The sequence below is a fragment of the Manis javanica genome, chromosome 11 (assembly GCF_040802235.1).
Source record: "Manis javanica isolate MJ-LG chromosome 11, MJ_LKY, whole genome shotgun sequence".
In the NCBI taxonomy this organism is placed as follows: domain Eukaryota; kingdom Metazoa; phylum Chordata; class Mammalia; order Pholidota; family Manidae; genus Manis; species Manis javanica.
This window is the reverse complement of record NC_133166.1, coordinates 16,703,310-16,724,531: the sequence shown is the minus strand read 5'-3', so window position 1 is coordinate 16,724,531 and position 21,222 is coordinate 16,703,310. Positions and strand designations below refer to the sequence as shown.

General features: G+C 45.4%; 1 protein-coding gene across 10 annotated transcripts in view; it reads right to left on the bottom strand.

Moving 5' to 3' along the window:
• Window positions 1-21,222, bottom strand: part of TENM4 (teneurin transmembrane protein 4) — a 711,224-nt gene that overhangs the window by 270,603 nt on the left and 419,399 nt on the right. For 9 of the 10 annotated variants that reach the window (XM_073215955.1, XM_073215950.1, XM_073215952.1 and 6 more), the window contains one exon: window positions 7,460-7,669. The exons of the other annotated variant lie outside the window; for it this stretch is intronic. In XM_073215955.1, coding sequence (XP_073072056.1) covers window positions 7,460-7,669 — 210 coding nt within the window. The remainder of the gene's footprint in view (window positions 1-7,459; window positions 7,670-21,222) is intronic. 10 annotated transcript variants of the gene reach the window in all.

Below are 21,222 nucleotides of genomic sequence, written 5' to 3'. Positions count from 1 at the left end.
ATCTCAAACACCTATATAAATAATGGCAGTTCAGAGGGAGAGAAAGGAGGGGAGAAAAACGAGGAAGGAGAGGGAAAAGAGGAAGCCACATGGTTTCCTGGTCCAAACTGGGAGCCATTAAACAGTCATGTGGGAACCAGCTGAGCTCAAAGCACCCAGCTCAGACCTGATGACAGGGGCAGAGGGCAGGAGGCTGTTGGGGGGGAGGGTGGGGACAGACTGCTCAGGACGGACCACACTCAGGGAAGGGAAGAAGGGCAGGTTCTGGCAGCAGCAAGTGATGTTTATTCTCAAGGTGAGTGGGCCATGGTGTGGTATTAAAAGCCTAGACAGAGTGCCAGAGAAAGGCTGTGTCTCTGCTGAACATGATTTTAGGTAGTATGCAGGGCATACAGTAAATCACACTGAATCAATGCAGGGTAGCTTCCATTTTCTTTCAACCTTTTTGATGATGTTGAGAAGGAAGTCTCAGTTTGGTGCTAGTGTATTTTTAACACCAAACACTTGCCAGTGTCCCTATTTAACAAAAAGAAGCAAATCTCCTCTCAGCGTCCTTAAGCAGGCATTATCTCTCTGGAACATGATAACTGGCTTTCACTGCATTTATTTTTACAGCTCCTTTCTATTTATGGCAAGTGAATTGCTGCAGTAATATACAATTTCTTTTTAAAATAAATAAATTCACTTAGGTAAAGAAAAGTTTGAAAAAAGGAGGCAGTTTGAAATAAAGGAAAGTAAACAGCAGAGTAAGTGGGCGCGCTGCTGTAAGTACGGACAGTGTACTGGCAGAGACACACAATGAAAGCTGGGGAAATGTTGATCTACTCCTGTTCTTCCACTGTCCAGACTAGAAGGCTGAGGAGCCAAAGGACAAGGCTCTTGCAAAGGGACACTGCAGGTTAGAGGCAGAGCTGGGCTCAGAGGCCAGGTCTGGCACTTCCCGGCCTATGGTTCCTAATAAGCAGCTTTCCACAATAACTCACGTGGGTTATGAAGAGGTTTCTCTTGTGAGATTTATAACAAGTAAACTTGTAACAAGTGCTTATATGGATGACAGTGGTCCTTGAAGATTTTTCTGACCAAGTCCAAGCAAATCCCAACTGGTTCAAAGCAGTGCAGCCAGAAGGGCAGCTCTGTGCTGGCAACTGCCCTCTCACAGCCTGTTCCCTCCAGTGAACCACGATGCCCACAATACCCTATATTTGGCCAGCCTCACAGTGCTGTGCTGTGGGCCCAATGAGAAGACGGATGTAAACATGTCCTGGGAATGCAAAGGCCACGCAAATGTTAGTTAGACTAATCTCCCAAAGTCTCCTCGGCCTGCTTCCAGGCGCCTCCTCAATAGTCTGGGTGCTGAAGTGTCAGGAGATGCTGTAAGATCTGGTTTGGTGTCCACAGGGCTCCACGGAGCAGGCCACTAATATTTCAGTGGGGGCACAAACCAGGCTTGGTTTCCAGATGGAAAAAGCCCGGATACATGGCTAATGTGCCTTCCTTGGGGGGTGGTCTAGGAATTCCTAGATCCAATCAAGCCATATACCAAAAATGTTATTTTTGTACCTTTTAATGCAATGGTATTTTGGGAAATTAGTGGAAAAGGGACCTGAAAAAAGTCTACTCTTGTGTCACGCGAGTGACTAATTAGAGGGCCCTGGTTCTCTCAGGACGTTCAGTTACATTAATTCAAAATGTGACCTGTTTATTTTGCGAGGTCAGGAAGAAGCCTTACCTCCTAGAAAGTCTATGTGGCAATTAAATTAGAGTTACCAGAATTTGCCTGAGGTAACGAATGAAAAAGGGCTTTGTAAACTATACAAAAACAGAAGTGACCCCTGTGAGGTTGTCCCCACTGCCCCCAGTTAAGGGGGCATAACCGTCTGTCCCTGTTGGGTGGCCTGGGTGAGGGCCTGTCTGTCTAGTCGGGGGAGGTACCTGGTAAAGTGGAAAGGGCACTGGAGTCTGGAGCCATGCTTCGAGCCTTGCCTCTGTATTTGGGCAAATCACTTCATCTCTGCGAGTCTTCACAGTTATATTATGTGTGGGGCTCACAGCACTGTTCCTGGGAGGGTGGTTTAGTGTGTGTGTTGGTTGGGGTGAGGGTACGGAGGCTGGCAGAAAGGAGAAGGGAATATCAACTTTTTTTTCAGTTTCAATTTTACAACTTACACATGCTCACAGTGAAGATAAAAGCCTTGGGCAAGGCCTCCCTGAAGGAACTACAGTTGAATGTGGAAATCAGACATGGGAATAATCAGGTCCCCAATCTGTTAGGGAGGAGTCTGTACAGAAGGTAACAGGGCATCAAAGAATAGGCATCCATATGCTTGAAAGGCTTCCAGAAAAGGTCCTTAAAACACAGAGTTGCCAAGTTCTAGACTTTGGAGAACTGAGCACTGGGCTTTTCTCCCTGAATTCCCAGGTCTGCAAACCAGCCAGTCTGTTGGTAATGGCCTCTTGAGGTCCCAGGTCTACCACAGAAGGGGCATGGCTCTTCCAAGTAGACGTTATGGATAAACAACAACAAATGCTTCTATAAAGCTTTCCAGTCAGTGGCTTACACCTGTATCATGCCTTCTAGTTATCAAGTTATCTATTTATCTCTATAACCATTGGCAAGTTACTAAACCTTTCCAAGACTTGGTACCTCATTTTAAATAGGCACAATTTAGGATCGTTATCCATTAACCACCATTCTAAAATCCCAAAACTCTAAGACTGAAAATTTTATGAAAAGTCTTTCGGTGCATAATGCAATCTGAACTGACATGAGGCTCAGAATCTTTTATTTTTTTAAATCCCACCAGTGTAACTATATATTTCTCTACAGAAATATCAATGTGTTTGATTACCTGGAACTGTTAGGAAAAATAAAGCGTATGCACTATATTTTCTTTATGAAATCTGAAAATTTCTGAATTCTGAAATGCATCTATCTCTGAGGGTTTCATTTAAGGGATTTTGACCCCATAGATTAAATACCGATTTTTATAGGGTCTCTGTTTAGAATGCCCTTCCCCTATCATCTCTCTGGAAAACATACACAAACATAGCAAATGTCAGCGTGAATGAATGAATAAAGGAAGAAATCAATTTGGTTTGCCACTGGGAGATAGGTTCTGAAATTCTCTACATAGCTGGTATAAAAATTTATTTACCAACAAGAGCCTTTTGATGCAAGACAGCTGGGAGGAGAGGTGAACACAACTGTCTGAAAACTTCACATGCACTGATGCCTTTTGCTCTTGGAACTCAAGAAACATACCCAAACACCTGCAGGCAGCATGGAACCACTGAAACAGGGTCCATGCAATTCACAATGAAAGGACAACATGAAACCTCACTGGGCCCTTCTCCTCAACAGTAGGAACAAGGCACAATTTTGCCTTCTGATTTCACAAACTGACTTAAAAGGATCCTGGCAGACTCCCTCAGGGGAATCTGGACAGGTTCTAAATTAAGTTGGACTGTTTTGTTTTGTTTTAAGAAAAACACTTTTGGAAGGAGGTCGCATACATAGCGGTGTTTCCCATTTAGAAAGAAAAATAAACACTCCTCCACTGGATTGGAAGTCAAAACAAAATAATCCCAGCTGCTTAAGACCCGAGAAAGTCAATGAAACTGCCAAACAACAGTGAGATTGACCAGTGTGATGAGCCTGAGAAATCTGTAGGGCAAGGCAGGGAGGTAGTGCTGGGGGTAAAACAAGGCCAGGATGACCCAGCATCCAGGGCTTGGATCTCATGAAGCAACACCAGCATTTAGTGTCTAAGGCAGCTGGTCTGTCTGGTTCATCTTTGAAACTCCGGCAGTCCTCACAAAAACATAACTGAAAGATTCTGCCCTATGGTATCAGATAGACCTAGGGTTCAAATCTGATTCTACCACTTAACAAGCTGTGTGGTTTAGGGGAAATTAGTTAACCTCTCTGGCCCTCTGTTGCCTCAATGAATCTGAAAATGGCCATGTCACAGGGTAGATGTGATTCAGTGAGATTAACACCTCTCACATAATATGCTTCATATAGGTTTGTGAGGGATTAAGGGAATTCAACAATTTACACTTCTTGTAAAATCAACTTTTCTTTGGTGGAATTTCCCTCATTTTCTCCAGCCTATTAAAAGTGGAGACATAAAAATAACAGGATCTGTTATTGGAAACAAAACAAAACAAATTGAGAAAGGAAAGAAGAGGCAGGAAGTAGGGGTTTTGGAGGCAGGCTGCTTGGGTGCGCACCTTTGCCCTGTCCCTGGTAAGTGGTGGGGCTATGGATGGGTCACTGGCCCTCACTGGGCCTCAGTTTCCTGAACAGAGAAACGGAGGTAAGTGGAAGCTCCAATAAGATACTTGTAGAGACAAGACACACAGGATGCGCTCATTACATGTAAATTCTCCTACCACCCCTACCTCACCTAGGCTTTGAGAACCTGACAGTTTTCCCTGAGCTATTTATTCTCTGACCCTCTTAAATATTAACCACCAAGGTTTTAAAGGCCTTTTAGAATTCAGATTGCAACAATTCACGGAACATTTAATACTGACTCTGAAAAGTTTCTATGAAGTAGGAACAAATACCTAATAAATCCTAACCACTTCCTTAGCTTCTCAGCTGTGACTAGTTGATATTTTAGGGAAATCTTTGTTTATATATATCAGTGATTTCTAGATGGTTATCCTTAGGGGTGGATTAGGATTTTGATGACTGAAAGAGCTACTTCCTTGTTTTCTTTTCCACAGGGAAAATGAGCTGTTCTGTAATGCCCCACGTGTTCTTCTTGCACTTTACATGGGGATTGAGGCAGGGCGGCTGAGAGGCATCTTGGGCCTGGGATTGCAGCCTGGGGCTGGAGTTGACACAGCTGTAGGCAGAGGGCCCCTTGGGGGGCCCCTGGAGAGTGCAGCCCGAGCTCCAAAAGGCTGGTTCCCAGAGGGGCAGCCCTCCTGGGCAGGGCACTGAGTGAGTCAGCTCCCACCAAAAGAAACCACTTCATTTTCACTCTTCAGGAGCCCAGGGGCCGCCTTTGTCATTTAAAGTACATTCTGAATTAACTCTCTGGGGAAATGGGCGCTGAAGGAGCGACAGGAATTAATCCATTTTAGGGTGGTCTCTAAAGCCTAAATTGGCGGAAGGGAATGGGGATGTGAAGATAGGGAAGTTTACCCTGTTTACCATTTTTAAATTCCCTAGCAACCTGGGAAGGTTTTTCCCATTTCACAGATGGAGCAACTAACTGATGAACTGAGTGGCCAGCTCCTTAGCCCTGGGTCGCATATCTGGATTTAATTTCAGAAGGTTTGACTCTATGGCCCTTGTTCTCTTGGCTGCACTGGGGTCCTTACGCAGTGTGTACGGCTTGCTCATTCATTCACTCACTGAAGTTAACACTACATGAAACCCATCTGTCAGGCCATGCCCCAAACTGAAAGTGGTCCTCTCTGGGAGGAAGTATTACAAGAGAACTTCACCTTTTATCTTTCTGTATTGTTGGACTGTTTAGAAGTACTGTTACTTTTATAATTGACAAAGCCAAGGAAGATAAATTAATTTCATTTTTATTTTTCATGAAAAAAAAATCAAAACCTTACAAACATTTATTGGGTGTACTATGCAGCAGGGCCCACTCATCTTCACTTGCTAGTGCTGGATCCTGTCAGTATCAGTGGGTCCTGTGGCTCATAGATGTTCCCTCAGTTTGGAGTTTCTGGAGACAGGAAGGTAGCAGACAAGGCCCAGCTGTGAAGTAATATTCACTGGCTCTTATAACCATAATCCACCAGCCCTAGAGCAGCAGACTGCTAAGGACCCAGACTTTTCCTTCAAGCATGGGACACATTTATCACCCATCTTTAGAGTGACACACTCAGAGTAAGGCCCCAGGGAAGGAATCCATGCTTGTCTAGGTCCCTGGGTAGCAGAGGCACTGAGGAGCCTAACCGAGCAGACAGCTGCAGGCCAAAGTACCCCATCTTCCCTGCACATCAATAATGCAATAATGCCATCAATTTGCTGCAGAACTTGCAACAAAGTTATTGCTCTTGTTCAGTTAATTAGCAAAGGGACAGATTAAGAACTTTAATCTCCTGCCTTCTCTTTTACTTGCAAAAATGAACAGAGTATCTATATTTATACCTATATATGTATCATTCTCTGCCCTCCCCTCATGTAAGCGAAAGAAGGCTACTGGCTGGTACACCTAGGTTGGCGCCACGTGGCAGTCATAAAATCAGAATACCTTAGAGATTGCTCCGTCACTGGCAAGATGGGGAAATTGAGGCCTAGAGAGGGACAGTGGTTTTCCAAGGATAAATAGTCAGTGAGCCACAGAGCTGGAACTGGCACACAGGTTTCTACTCTCCCAGGCCTGGTTCTTGTTTCTGGGCATAGTTTGAAATACAAGCAGTTAAAAGGTACAGAGGAGCAGTGACACCAAACCACCAAAAGGACACGGCCACCCTCAGGGAGTCTGGAGGGAAAAGGCATGGAGGATGGTTTGGCTTTTGGTCACAGAGAATGTAGGCCTTAAGAGCCTATCAGAGGAGAACCATCAAGGTTCTAGGAAGGAACCATCAAAGACCTCCTCTCTGATTTCCAAAGAGAGCAGAGGCTGTATGTTATCCCACCTCTTGGAGGTTTGAATCCCCTCCAGGGCATCCTTGCACAGAAGTGACTAGCCTCTGCTGGATGCAGAGAGGGCAAGCACCTTAGCCCACATCACACAGCACATGACCAACAGCTAAAACCTGGATCTCTGGCTCTTGGTCAACCTAGGGCTCTTCCACCACACCCCTCATACCCTTCTCCTTAAGAGCATCAAGATAGAGCTTTGAACAACAGTGGGCAGAATTATGGGGCAGATCCATGCTTAAGCCCAGTGGCTTTTTCTGCAGCCGACATTCAGCCCTGCAGCTGCTTGGAATCTGGGGGCCCTCTGTCTCCGGGGCAGTGAGACAGTCCAGAACTTCCAAGGCCAGAGCTCCCCTGGCTGTACCTGCTCTCCCAGCTTTCTCGTGGTTAATGGGGACACTTCTATACTTGGTTTCTTATGCAGGATTGTGAGGAGCCACTGAAACAACAAGTGGCAGCAGCTGGCACGGTCCCTGACACACATAAGGTAGCCGACTAGTGCTTTTTTTGTTTTAACCTTTCTTTTACTGTGTGGAACTTTGTCTCTGTATCTTTTCCTACCTCAGTTTCCTACCTGATGTTTCTGTCTCCCTGTGTCTGTGCATCTCTGTTGGCGCAGCTCTGACGTCTGTCACGGGGGTATGGACAGCAGCACCCCCAACCCCTGCACACTCCGAACACGGCCACGGAGCCGCCCCAGGCCCCGGACAACCCGAGCCCCCCATGCACCAGGCCCCTCCGCCCCTGCGAGCGGCCCAAGCCGGCAGATCAACCACCATCGCCAACGAAAGGAAAAAAAAAAACCCCCACCGAAGTTAGGAAGAGAGAGGGACTTACCGTTAGCTGCGACCCCCAGGCTGGCGGAGCCACTTTTAACTAAGAATGAATTAGGGACAAACTCTTCCTCAGAGTCTGAGTCCGGGGTTGGCTGGGCCACACCGTTGCCTAGCAACCGCCTCTGGCTCTCATTGGCCGGAGGCGAGGGGGGCGGGGAGGGGGACTGCTCAATGGGGGTTGATGAAGCGGATGAACAATGCAAGGGAGCACCTGCGAACCACAAAGACAAACACAGACAGAAAAAATAATGAAAATTGGTTTTGAGGCACACGGGGTGGGGGTAGGGGGCAAAATAAAACACGCATCAAGGGGGGAGGGTGCTCCCAACACCGGACGATCTACTGCACATGTGGGCCCGAGGTGGGGCTCATGCCGCTGCAGAGAAAGTTAGTGCGAACTCCTTCCGAAGAGCAGAGGCCTCGGTGCAGAAGTCTGAGTGGCTTGCAAAGAGGGCACCCCGCGGAAACACACGGGAAGCTCTCCTGCTTTGCCTGTTGACTGGGAGGGCCTGAAAACCTGAGGTCTGGTCCTGCCAGGCTGTGTTACCTATCAAACAGCTGCCCCACCTCTGAAGCTCAGTTGGCTCAGGGGTAAAATGAGCAGCCACACTGGGTGATCGTGAGGCCCTGCAAGCTGGCCATTCTGTGATGTCCCTGAACTGAAATGATGTTCTTGTTAGTGAGATTTTTAACCTGGACATGTCTGGAACAAGTTCTGGTTTCTCATAAAAGGTAGAGAGAGCTGGAGAGAATGATCCAGGGCTCCCCCTCCACTGTGGGCATCCTAGGATTACAACACACTAATGTTGTACTTTTCTAAGAATCTAGTATTTTAAGAGTCTTAAATCCTGGCATTCTCTGCAAATTACTTGGGAGCAAGAACTTTAGCAGTCTTTTTCATTTCTGTATCCCCAGACTCTTGCTTAGTGTCTGGCACATAGTAAGTACCAAATAAATGCTTGCTGAATAAATGAATTCCAGCATACTAGGATCCTTGAGTTCTAATAATTTCAGATGAGAAACTTCTGTTTAGGATACTAACATTTCATGAGTTCCAAGGTACACTAAGTCAGTATATTTGACTCTAAATTTCTAACATATCAGGGTTCTATGATTGTAAAATCCTAGCTTTCTATAGCTCTGTGAGCATACTCCCAACTCTTCAGAAAGAGGAAACAGCCTGGGGCAAGATCTTTGAGCTCAGACAGTTTGCAGTCCTATCTGCGATTGGCTTTTAGACATGTGCAGTACATCGTCTACAGGAGAGGGAACAGAAGCACAGACATATAAAAAGTATACAGTACAAGACAATGCACCCACTTTACAGCAAGAGCTGCTTCTTTTTCCACATCCTAGACTGATAAAAGATGTAAAACATCATCAGATCTCTTCAACTTTTCAAAGAGACTTAACCTTAGGAAATGTAACGCAGCCCAGACATGTCATCATAAGATTAGGCAGGACTCTAAAGGGGGTGTGTACGTGGCACGGTGTCCTGCTAATTGTTAAAGGAAAAAAGCTTTTTGTGGTCTGTCCACCAAGAGACACTTGCTCAGTTCAGTCCACCAAATCTTGAGGGACTTTGCAAATCCCATGTTTCTCATGTCAACCCTTGCGCATAACCACGTGGGACATTTGATAGAGCCGCTATGTATGCCGTGTGGCTGGTTCATACAGAAATTCAATATGAGCAATTGAGGCACCAGGGATCACTGACCAGGGTCAGTAGCTTCCCCTCCATGTTTAGGTTCCTTTACCTAAATATCGAGGCTATGATTCACCTCAAAACCATTCAAGCCAGTGTTTCCAGTTCACCTTGAGAGAGCCTTCTCCAACACCACTTACCACACAGCACCAGAGGGGTGATCATTCCTTTCTCTGAATGAACCTTGTCTTGAGACCTGATGTCACATTTGCCCTGCTGTATTTGTAGTTATCTGCACATAAATAGTCTCCCACATAAACATGTGGCATATTCTTGGGGTACAGTGTGTTCTTGGAGTGGGCTTTGGAGTGAACAGAATTGGGTTTGCATCACAACCTTGCCCCCTCTTGGCTGTGTGATGTTGGGGACATGACTTCCAGGTCCTCACTTGTAAGTTGGGCGCCCTTCCCCTTTTGTCCAGTTCTTGTGAGGACTAGAGATGCTGCATCTGGGCACGTTGTACACACGAGCAAGTAGGGGCCCAGGGTCAGTACTCCAATGTTTACGAAATCGAATGAAACCATCCCATCAAGACCCCCATTCACGATTCCCCCTCCCTTGCAGTCCCAGTTTGGGAAAGATTTTGTGGAGCATGTTGCCTTTATTAAGCAAATACACATTCATTTCCTCATCTTTTGTTAACCAAAGACATCTTATGATCTCCAATCAGAGCTTCTGATGAGCTTGAGATAACTAGTACCATACTATGCAATGTTGTCGGGATTTCAGACAAAAGTTAAGAAATACAGAAACATGATGTGCTGTGCCAGGGTGCTTGTTACAACCTCTTCTTGAGTAAATCTGTCAAGGTTTATGAAATAAATAGTTCCAGAACTGAGTAAATTGTACCATAACAAGCTTCAGACTCCCTTCCATCCTGTCTCCAGGCTTCATCTCAGGTCCCTGGGTTCGCTCTGAATATCCATATCCTAGTATTCAAAACACCTAATAAGGCATCCAGGTCTTTAGTAGGTACACAACCACTAATGAGGTTTCTGTGAAGTACAGAGATGACTGGAAACAGGTTAATTCCCTTCCTCTTACTCATCAACAGCTTTTAATTTAAGTGGTCCCAAGGTAGGGTGGGCACAAGAAAATATTAGTAATATTTATTTTATCTCACCCTTCTCTAGTATTTATTTTGTATATTTTTTATGATGTGTGTAATACATGAGTGCTCGAATTACATGTAATAAAATTCATCTCTGTATCAATTTGCTACCCACGGAAGTAGGACAGGGTCACATTCAGAGTATGAATTCTGGATTCAGACCCTATATTTGAATTCTAGTTGCACTCCCTGCCAACTGAGTAGATATGTCCTTGGGCAAGCTACCCTCCCACTGTGACTCAGTTTCCTCACCTGTACAATGGAGACTGAAACTACTTCACAGGGTTGCTTTGAGGATTAAAGGCCGAAACAAGTAAAATATTGAGAAGAGTGTGACAGCCAGTAAACACCTAATAAAGCTTAGCTGTTGCTATGCATAAAAATATGTACATACAAAGTGAGGAGCACTGACTTTCTTTTACCTTTTCATTTTTATAAGAGTAGCACATGATTGCAAAAGTAGGGTGAACGCTTTTTCATTCCACGAACATTTCCTGACCACCACCAGTTAGGCTAGATTGGGAGGGGGAACAAATGGAGAGAGACACAACCCCAAAAGAGAGGATGGGAGGAGAGGGAGAGTCACACAGAGTACTCAGCAAGGCGGAGGTGGGACCTGTCAGAACAGAAGACAGCCCAGTGCAACGGGAGGATGAGGTGGGGCTCACGTCAACCAGAGGAAGTGAGAAGGGCTTTCTGGGGCCCTGGAAGAGTCCAGCGGGAAGTGATGATGAGAGGGGGCTTGAGCATGCATGATGGAGGGAAGAATACTCCAGCCTTAGGCCCTCATCTTTCACCTGGTCTCCAGCAGCTGGCCCACCCTTCCTTTACCTCCAAGTCTCATGTGTTACTGTTAACTTCTCACCAAGTGTGTTGAGATGCGCTGACTTGCCCTCATTTCCATGAACTCACTGCTCTCCCTTTTGTCCGGATTTGCGGAGCTGCACAACTGCAGGACACCATTCACATTATGTGAACGGCACCCCCTGGAGCACAACAACAGCATTTTGCCCAGGTTTTTGCACATTGCTGCTCCTTCTCCCTGAGCATTTCCCTTCCTCTTCTCTTTTCCTCATCACTACCACCCTGCCTATCTCCCTAGCTCCCACTCATCCTTAGGGCCTAACATCACAGTCGCCTCCCCCAGAAGGCTTCCCTGATGCCTCACACCTGGGTTTGGCAACCCTTCTGGGTGCTCCCACGGCTTCCTGCACCTGCCGTGTTCATCACCTTCCACAGTGCAGTGTTTACTCGTCTGTGTCTGCACACTAGCCTGCCAGACTTGCCCATTCCCCAGTGCCTAGCACAGTGTCTGCCAGTGGGAGTAAATATTCACTAAAGGAAGAAAAGATGGATGGCAGGAAGGAGGGAATGCAAGTACCTTAATTATGGCACAAAAGTCTATGTAAGGAGAGGAGTGAGAAGTCTCTGAACAGTAGGTTCAGGCCTCAAGCACAAGGAAAAAGAAATTAGACCTTAACTGGGGAGTCACAAAAAATTTTAAAGCAGGAAGATGATAAGATCAGGGTTCTGCTTTGGAAGGATTTGCTCTTTAAGGCATCTGCTCAGCCACCCAAATCTCCTTTCTAACTGGCTTGGCTTGGCCAGGATGTTGAAAGTCCACATGATCTGGGCTTGTCTGGGTGGGGCCCAGATACATGTTCACTTAGGCAGGTTTGGATGCCTGGTGCCATAGGACTATGGGGCTAGGGTTGCCTTCCCAAGAATTTTCCATTGTGTCCATGGTAAAATTAAGTGGGATGATTGACAGGAACTTCCTTATACCTCACCCCAACGACAAAGAGGGCCAGTGAAGGGGGGAGGGAAGCCAACATATTTTCTTGAGAGGAAGTCTCTCTAGCTCCAGCTTACAGCAGATGAGGATGGAGAAAGAAAGTAACAAAGGGGAAGAGTACAGACACCCATATGGCTGGGGCTGGAATGGGAACAAATGCAGGTAGAGCTCCTCCTGGAGTCCAGAAACTAGACCAAGGGCTTTATTAAGGTTTTTTTCCTCTCAACAATCCTATGAGTAGGAAAATGCACCCTCATTTTCAAGGTCCAGAACTAGAGGCTGACAGAAGTAAACTGCTTTGTCTGAGGTCAAAGGACCTGGGTGAGAACTCATAACTGCAGTGCTGCTTCCACTGAGTGGTGCAAATTTGTCCTGGTGTGCAGTAAGGGGAGGGGGATTCCTGTTCATCAGCTGAAACACATCTCAAGTGCAAAGCCCATAGGCTTTTACTGCTTTAACCAGGGACCAAAGCCAGTTCCGCACTGGCTCTATGACTTTGAATAAGTCACTTTACTTTTGTTAGTCTCAGTTTTCTCCCTTGACAAATGGAGTGCTAATACCAATGCAAGAGTTGCTGTGGGGGTTGATGACATTATGCTGGTAAGGGCCCCAACAGTATCATGGTAATGGCTCAACTGGCTCGAGTTCCTCTCCAGCCCCCCAGCTATAGGTGTTTCAGCTGGAAGGAGAGGGTGGTTTTGGGGAGTAAAGAATGGCTGATCCACAAGCCTACCAATGACCTCTTTATCAATATGTATTACTCACTGATTTCATAAAAAGAGGAAATGTGTTAGGGAGGCAGCCATGTTACATGGAAAAAAACATATGACAAGGGACTTCTGAGATCTGCAGAAAGAACAATTCGAGTTACTCACACCTCCGTGTGAACTGATGGAAGCTCTCCTTAGCATTTGAAACAACCTGTAACTAGGGCAAGGTAGTTCTCAGGGCACAGCCCTTTAGCATTCTCAATTAATAAAAAGGCCATTAATAAAATGCACTTCTTTACACTTTTTTCTGCAGTCCTGAGAAATCCATCTAAACCACCAAACAGAATATTACTGACCTATACTTAGCCCCATCTAAGCTGCGGTAGGGACAATCACTGTCTGCTTGCACAGTGGGGCGTGTGAGTCCTGCATGTGAAGGCAGAGTGCTAGCTGTGTGCTACAGGGAGGGCACTTTCTTCCCGTGCCATTCCCCAGATTATTGGAAGAGCCTCCTAATAACCTTTCAACTGTCAGCCCTGCATTTTAGAAGCCTGTGTGCAAAATGCTTAGCATAGTGCCCAGTACACAGTGGTTACTCAAGACATAACATTTAGAAAAAAATAACTAAAATTCTTAGACCGATGCAGGTACTTCATCTCAGGGGAACCCTGAGCGGATGGGTTCAAGCTCCTGAAGGCTGCCTGTGTTTCATATTCTCAGTCTCCTTTCCAAAAATACACCAGTCCTTCTACTTACAACCAAATACATTCCTTTTCTTCACATGTGCCAACCTCATATTTATTTCTTCTTAACAGGACAGTCACTTGTTGCATTGAATAAATAACATGTTCCTCAGTTCTAAGGACATAATGGGGCATTGAGGAAAACTGGGAGGTCCCCCTGATATGAAGGTTTGGGTGCTGGACAACCAGGAACTCCACTGTAGTGCCACCAACTTCTGCTTAAACAGAACTAATTCAAGTCTAATGCTTAAACAGCCTAGCCTGCCCAATAGCGACAGACTGCCCATCTCTGTATCCTGGCCTGACTCAGAGTCTCAGCTCAGAAACACTTTGCAGAACTGGTTCCCCCAGGTACCTGAAATGGACTGAAATCCACCACTGCAAAGCATTTCAGAGGGTGAGAAGTCCAAGGATGGAGAGCTAGAGGGACCTTACCTTCTGGTTTGGCAGGGACAACCCCAATTTACATCTGTTATCCTGCAGGAATTAATAGTGCCTCACCTTTGCTCTAAAATATCCTGTTTTGGACAATTAATTATATGGCCACCCCACCTGAGAACAGAGTCACCTCCATATCAGAGATTGTAGTCTGCCACAATAGACGAGGGGTCAAGCGCTCTGAGAGTAGGTCAGCAATGCATCACAGGATCATGGCCAAGTTCACGGACCTCTCTGGCCCTCACTTTCCCCAGTGGGGAGCTGGACTAGAATACCTGAAAATTCTTTTGTGGACCAATATCCTGCAAGATAGAAGAAACAGTAGCTGATAGGTCAAGTTGTTTTGAGGATTAAAAGAGGCTATGGAGAAAAAGCAGGACAAAATTATTTTAGTTAAAATGGAAAATCACATTCCTTCAGCATAGTAAATCCTCAAAAATGTTTATAGAATGAATGAATTTGTATATATGTAAAGGAGAAAAGGTTGGCTGAAAAAAATCTTTAATGGTTATCACTGATATGGGCAATTTTCAATTTTAAAAATGTTTTTATATCATCAACATTTTTCACAATGAGTACATTTAATTCTCTTCATACTGAAAAAAAATGATCACTTAAAACTTCAGAAGAAAAAGGAACAGTAAGTGTGAAAATGTCTGGCTTCTAAAAGATGCTAAAATAGACGTTGGTTTTAAACACAAATAAGATTTTATACACTGATATTGGTAGTATGATTTGATATAAACTGATTTTTTAAATGTGAAAGCATTTTAACTGAGCAATTCCATTCCAGGAATTTACTCAAGATGACTTTTCAAGAGATTTACTTATAAGAATACCCATCACAACATTGTAAAAGTATAAAATAAAAAAAATTTTAAACATTAAAAAGGGAAAACATCTTTAGTGTTAAAAGTGTCTAATTCTATCAATTAAGGCACATCGGTGCAAAGTTAATATGCCGACAGTCTATGAGCCATGTTTGTCAAGAATGTTTAGAGATCCGGGAAAAAGCAAGATGCAAAACTGTATAAAAAGAAATTCTAACATTTGTTTGTTTGTGTGTATGTGTGTGTGTGTGTGTGTGCTATCTGTATAAGGATGTTATTAGTACCTGTTTCCTTAGGGCAGGAGAATTATGAATGCATTTTATTTTTTCTGTATATTTTTCTTACTTTCTAATTTTTTCAAGGAACAAATGTGATAATGAGATTTTTTAAAAAGCAATAAAAGTCACTTGAAAGAGAAGCACACACACAGAAAGGCAGTGGACAGCAGCTTCTGCTTTGGCTCCCTGATGCGGTGAGCTTGGTGGGGCCACAGCCTCTCGGGTCTGAGTTTGTCTTATTTTGGAGCCTATTACATCTTGGGGGTCTGAACTCCCCTGGCAGGGCAGCTCCCACTAAGCCAACCCTCCTCTCCTCAACAGTGGTTATTTTCAGAAGCAGGTCAGGGGCCATCTGTCTCTGTAACTTATCCTGGGAAAATGGTCTGGAAAACAGGACACAGCACATTTCTCAGGCTCAGCTTATTTGATCTTCAGCTCTCCTTGTCACAGGTTTCTGAGGGCCAATGCTTTTTTTAAAGCGTTCAACAAGCAGCAAAGGAGCTCTGCTTTCACCTGTATGCCCAGGGAAGCCTAGTTCTTTGCATAACTTTCACCTCAACACTAAGAAGAAAGCATCTTAGATCTCTCTGGCCTTTACACCAGGATGGCCTATCAGCTGTCTGCTTGCTTGATACAAGTATATTAAGCTAGGACAATCATTCCTTTTTTTTTTTTGGTAGTAACAATTTTACTGAGATATAATTAACATGCCATACAAGTCACCCACTTAGGTGTACAATTCAATGATTTTTAGTATATTCACAGATCAATGCAACCATTACCACAATCAATTTGAAAATATTTTCATCACCCCCAAAGGAAACCCAATACTCATTAGCAGCCACTCCCCATTTCCCACGAACCCCCTGCAGCCCTGGACAGCCACCATCTACTTTTGCCTCTATGAATTTGCCTCTTCTGGACATTTCATATAAACAGAATCATACAATAGCTGCTCTTTCCTGACCAGCTTCTTTTACTTAATATAATGTTTTCAAAGTTCATCCACACTGTCACATGGGTCAGGGCTTCATTTCATTTGATTGGCAAATGACAGTGCACTGTACAGATATAACACATTTTGTTTATTCATTCATCAATTGATGGAAACTTGGGTCATTTCTACTTTTTGGTTATTCTGAATAAGCTGCCACAAACATTTGTGTACATGCTTTTGTGTGGACATATGTTTTCGTTTCTCTTGGGTATATACCTAGGAATGGCATTGCTGGATAGTACAGTAGCACTGTTCAACCTTTTGAGTTGCTGGACTGTTTTCCAGTGGCAGCACCATTGACATTCCCACCAGCAGTATTTCATAGTTCCAAGTTCTCCACATCTCAGTCAACACTTTTTATTGTCTGAATTGTTGATTACAGCCATGTTAGTGGGTATGAGGTGGCATCTCATGGTGGATTTGATTTGCATTTCCTGGCGGCTAATGATGCTGAGCATCTTCTCATGTGCTATTGATCATTTGTATATCTTCCTTGAGAAATGTCTGAGTTGTTTTTTATTTTGAAGTGGTAGGCATTGATTGTCTCATCAAGTATTTATTCTGTGCTTACCCTGTGCAAGGTATTGTTCTCAGCATCATTGATGGGCAAGGAAGAGAAAGTCTTGCCCTCAGAAGCTTACATTTTAGTGGAGGAGAAAATCAATAAACAAGGAAGCGAATAATTAAATAGATGGAAATCAAGTGGTGATAGATGCTCTGAAGGGAAGTGCAGTAAGAGGTTGGGAGTGATGGGATGGGAGTGCTATTTTAAGTAGGGTGATTGGGGAAGGCCTCTGAAAAGTATCATTCCAGCAGAGATCCGAGGTAAATAAAGATGAGCCACACAAACACGTGGGGGACGAGCTTTCTGTCAGGGAGCTCAGCAACTGCTAAGTGCCTGTAGCAGGAGCAAATTCATCTGAGGGCCAGCTAGGAAGCGAGCACAGGTTTCCCCCATTACCTGAAAGTACAGTGTCTCTGTGAAACCTTTCATAAAGTGAAGAAGCCATTACCATTCATTTATATGGAACATTCTTTGAACATTCTCACATCCCCAAAATAGTCTCTTTCAGGCCTTTCTGATACCTCAGGACATATCTTGGAACAGATGCAAAAAATAAACAGAGATAAAGCACAGATGCTGCCAGACACAGTTCAGAGAAGGAGGCCGGAGGTGCCACCGTTACTGCACGGGGTGTGTGCTCTTGCTACAAAGACTAGCTGTGAAACAAACACTGAGCGCTAGTTCTGCTTTTTGCCTTTTTTTGTAGAAATGAAGATCCTCTTCAGATTTCTTTCAGTTAGCAAAGCAGGTACTTCTGTAGGTCTTTCATAAAAGCAAAGTGTCATAATGTGAACTTTCAAAAAGCAGGGGTTGCCTGTATAGCTGGAGGAGCATAAGATGAGTGCTAGAAAATGAGCCTGGAGAGGTTGCCGGGGACCAGGTCACAGATGTACAAATACTGCAAACCACAGGCCGCTATGCGTATGTGTTATTATTGGTGAGTTCCCTGAGGGCAGGGGCTGATCTTATTTGTCTCCATATGTCCACAGCCCACACAGCAATTTCATAATTGTGGGTACCCAGTATACACCGGATTCTATTTTAACTTATTGAGCTACTAATCAAAACAATACCTACATGTGAACAGTATTTACTCAATAGTTTGCACAGGATTTTCACATCCATGATCATATTTGATCCTTGCTACATCCAAGTGAGGGAATGTCCATCATCCCCATTTTACAGATAGAAAACCCGAGGCTAGGAGATGTGATGTGACTTGGGTAGGGACAGACGACTGGTAAGGGGCTAAGTGGGACTCCAACCCAGGGGAGGGGCAGCAAGTAAGATCTGGATTGGACTCTGGTTATTGTGATTTGGGGCAGGCTGCTTCATCCTTCAGAGCCCTGGGGTCTTCAGGGTCTCCACCTACCTTCCAGGGGTCCTGGGAAGAGCAAATAAGTAGGAACATGCATGTCTGGGGCCTACCGTGGGCCTGGCGTACAGCAGGTACTCCACAGTGGTAGCTCTCCCCCACCTCCCTTTTATCACCAACAGCACGCACCAGGGCAGCCTCCCCACATGAGGCCCTGACTGGTACTGGAGAGAGAGAGAGCCCAGACCTCCCTGGAGGGGAGCCTGGTCCAGTGGATGAAGAAGTGCATTATTTAATGTGAGAGAGGCAGGGATGGTGGAAGAGGGGGATGAGTGTTGAGGGAAGTTTTGGGGGACAAGGGCAGCAAAATGGGGAACCCACAGAGCTCCGATTGTCAGCTGCAACCCTGGGTTTCTCATAGGTTTTTCTTTCCTTTCCCAGGAGCAGTCTCCAAAGGGTTTAGATGGTCTATCCAGACCTCCAGAGGCTCTGGCTGGGCAGAGAGGCCATTTTCCCAGTGATAATGGGGTGAAGGCAGGCACAAGGCCAGCAGGATTATCTCTGCCAGACTCTGCTGGTGAATGTGGTCACAGAGCCACTGAATGTTTGGGAGCCTCGAACCACCTGTGGTCACAGAGCCCTCTGTGCAACAGAAAGGCTTCAGCTTTGCACTTTTGCCCTGAGATTTGATTAAGAAAGTACTTCCAAACTGCTGATTTTAGAGTTGTTTATTCTTGGGTTTAAAATACATATCTACTTATATATTTATCTATATATGTCCCTCTCCGGACTCAACTTCCACAGCTCCAAAATTCCAGGCCCCAGGACAGAGGAAGAGCATGACCGCCAAGCCATGCTCCGGACTACTCAGACTGGAGGGACAGCAGGCTGAGGAAGCACAGAGGAAAGAGGGAAGAGATGGAGCTACGGAGGTAACAGGGCCAAGCTGCTGGGGCAGGCGGAGGGAACCGGCATTAACTGGACAGCTCCCACGTGTCCAGCATTGTGAAAGACCCTTTACGTGTATCATCTCAATCACTCCTCACAACCCCTGCAAAGCCATTAGGATCTTTCCAGCCCACACATGTGGAGTTTGAGGCTCAAGGTCACCCAGCTGGTAGGTGCAAGTCTAGGCTCTAGCCCTTGTTGGTAGACCCTAAGTCCACACTTATTCCACTAAAAAAACTGGAACGAACAGTAGTAGTAAATGCAAGAATGTGTATTTTTAAATGCAACGGTTTAACTCCCTGGTCTCTCATTAGTCATGGGAGGGGGATAACGATGCTGAAACAAGTTCAACAGCTTGCAGGAAACCACACAGCTAGTAGAGCTGGGATTCCAACCAGGCCATCTGAGCCAAGGGCTAGAGTTCCTTCTAGAAACTCACTCCGTCTCTCACAGAGTCTTAAAGGGGGAGTCAAGCATTAGTGTGATCAATGAACTAGGCAAAAATTAACAAGGACAAAAAGGCATATGAAATACAGCCAAAGCTGTCTGTTTATCATTTGTGCAGTTTTCTGGGTATCTGTTATATTTCAACAAAACGTTTTGAAAAATCACAGAAAGCCCTGGTGTGTGAATGTAAGAACACAATGAGAAGCGTTTTCTTTCAGCGGCTTTCCCCCCAAGTGACCCGACTCTGGACAGCTTTCCCTGAGCTTGCTCACTGTGCCGGAGCCTCCTCTCCCATCAGATTTCTAGAAAGCTTTTTGAAACTTTTTTGGGGATAGCACAGATATACTAAGGACCATAATTTGCAGAAATTTCTCCACTCTCATTCCAGGAAATCAACAAATCAGGGAAAGCAAAGGTGAGAAATCATGAGGCCAGAGGGTGAGTGGACTAGAGGAGAAAAGGCTGTCCTATCTGTTCCCAAGTGACCGGGTGTCCCTCAGACTGAGAATTTCCCCAAGGGAGACTCTCAAAGCCCATTAGGAGGTTTTAGGCAAAATTAGAAGGAAAGCGGGCTTACTTTTATCCCCAGCTATGCTCTGTACAGAAAGGAGCCTTTGAGATGATAAGGAAAGGGAAAGGAATAAACGTTGACCAGCTACCTTCTGCATGTCAAGCCCTGAGCTGAGCCCGTTAAACATGCTCCCCAACACTCACGCTTGTCAGTCACTCTCCCTACCAAGAACTGGGGGGCCGCCACACATAGGGCTCCCTGTGAGGTGCTGACGACGCAGTGGAACACAGAATCATATGACATTCCTGCCGGTATTAGTTTCCCAGGGTTGTGGGGACCAAATACTGCAAACTGAGGCACCTTAAAGCAACAGAACAGATCGCCTCACAGTTCTGGAGGCTGAATGTCTAAAATCAAGGGGTTGGAGGGCCATGCGCCCTCTGAACCCTGTAGGAGTCCTTCGTTGCCTCTTCCTGGCTTCGGGGGCTTCACTGGCGATCATGGGCGCTCCTTGGCCTGCAGCTGCACCCCTGAAGTCTCTGCTTTCTTGTCGCGGCCCAGGGTGTTCTCCTTCTATGTGGCTGTCTTACAAGGATGCCACTCTTGTTGCATCAGGGACCTACTCTACTCCAGTGACTTCCACTTCACTAATGACATCTGCAACAATGCTATTTTCAACTAAGGTCATCTTCAGAGGTACTGGCAGTTAGGACGTGAACACACCTCTTTTTGAGGGGATACAGTTCAACTTGTAACAATGTCCCTGTGGAGCTTGTAATATAGAAAGCCCCTTTTGTAGATGAGTATGTTGAGTTACAGAGGCCAGGGACATCCTCAAGATCGACAGGCAGCAAGGCACAAAGCCAGGTCTGACTCCAGAGCCCACATCCTGTCTACCATACGGCCCTATCTTGCCAGCTTGGGGTTTCCTTAGCTGATGGTCATTTATATAAAGGGAGCTTACATATATTTTGCATATATCATCACATTTAGCCCTTATGACACCTCTACGAGGTAGATATAATTGTTCCCATTTTACTGATGAAGACCATGAGCTCCAGAAAGACTGAGGTCACTCAGTGTCCAAGAGGAACAGGACTGAACTCAAGTGGGGTGACCGTCTCCATGCTTTTCTTGCGGCCAGGCAGAGACCAAAGGCACTGTGCTGGGGGATCGGATGCCAGACATGAGGCCAGAAATCAACACAGGAGCTAGTAAGAAGGGCCTATATGGAAGGCTTCCTGGGAAGGCTGCTCTCCCCGACTGAGGGCACTGGATTGGCAAAGAAATAGAGGTGTGGTGCTTCTTTTAACCAAAAAGACTCCTCTGGAGAGGGGTTTGTATTTTGGGGCTGAAGCCGTTCAGCATCGC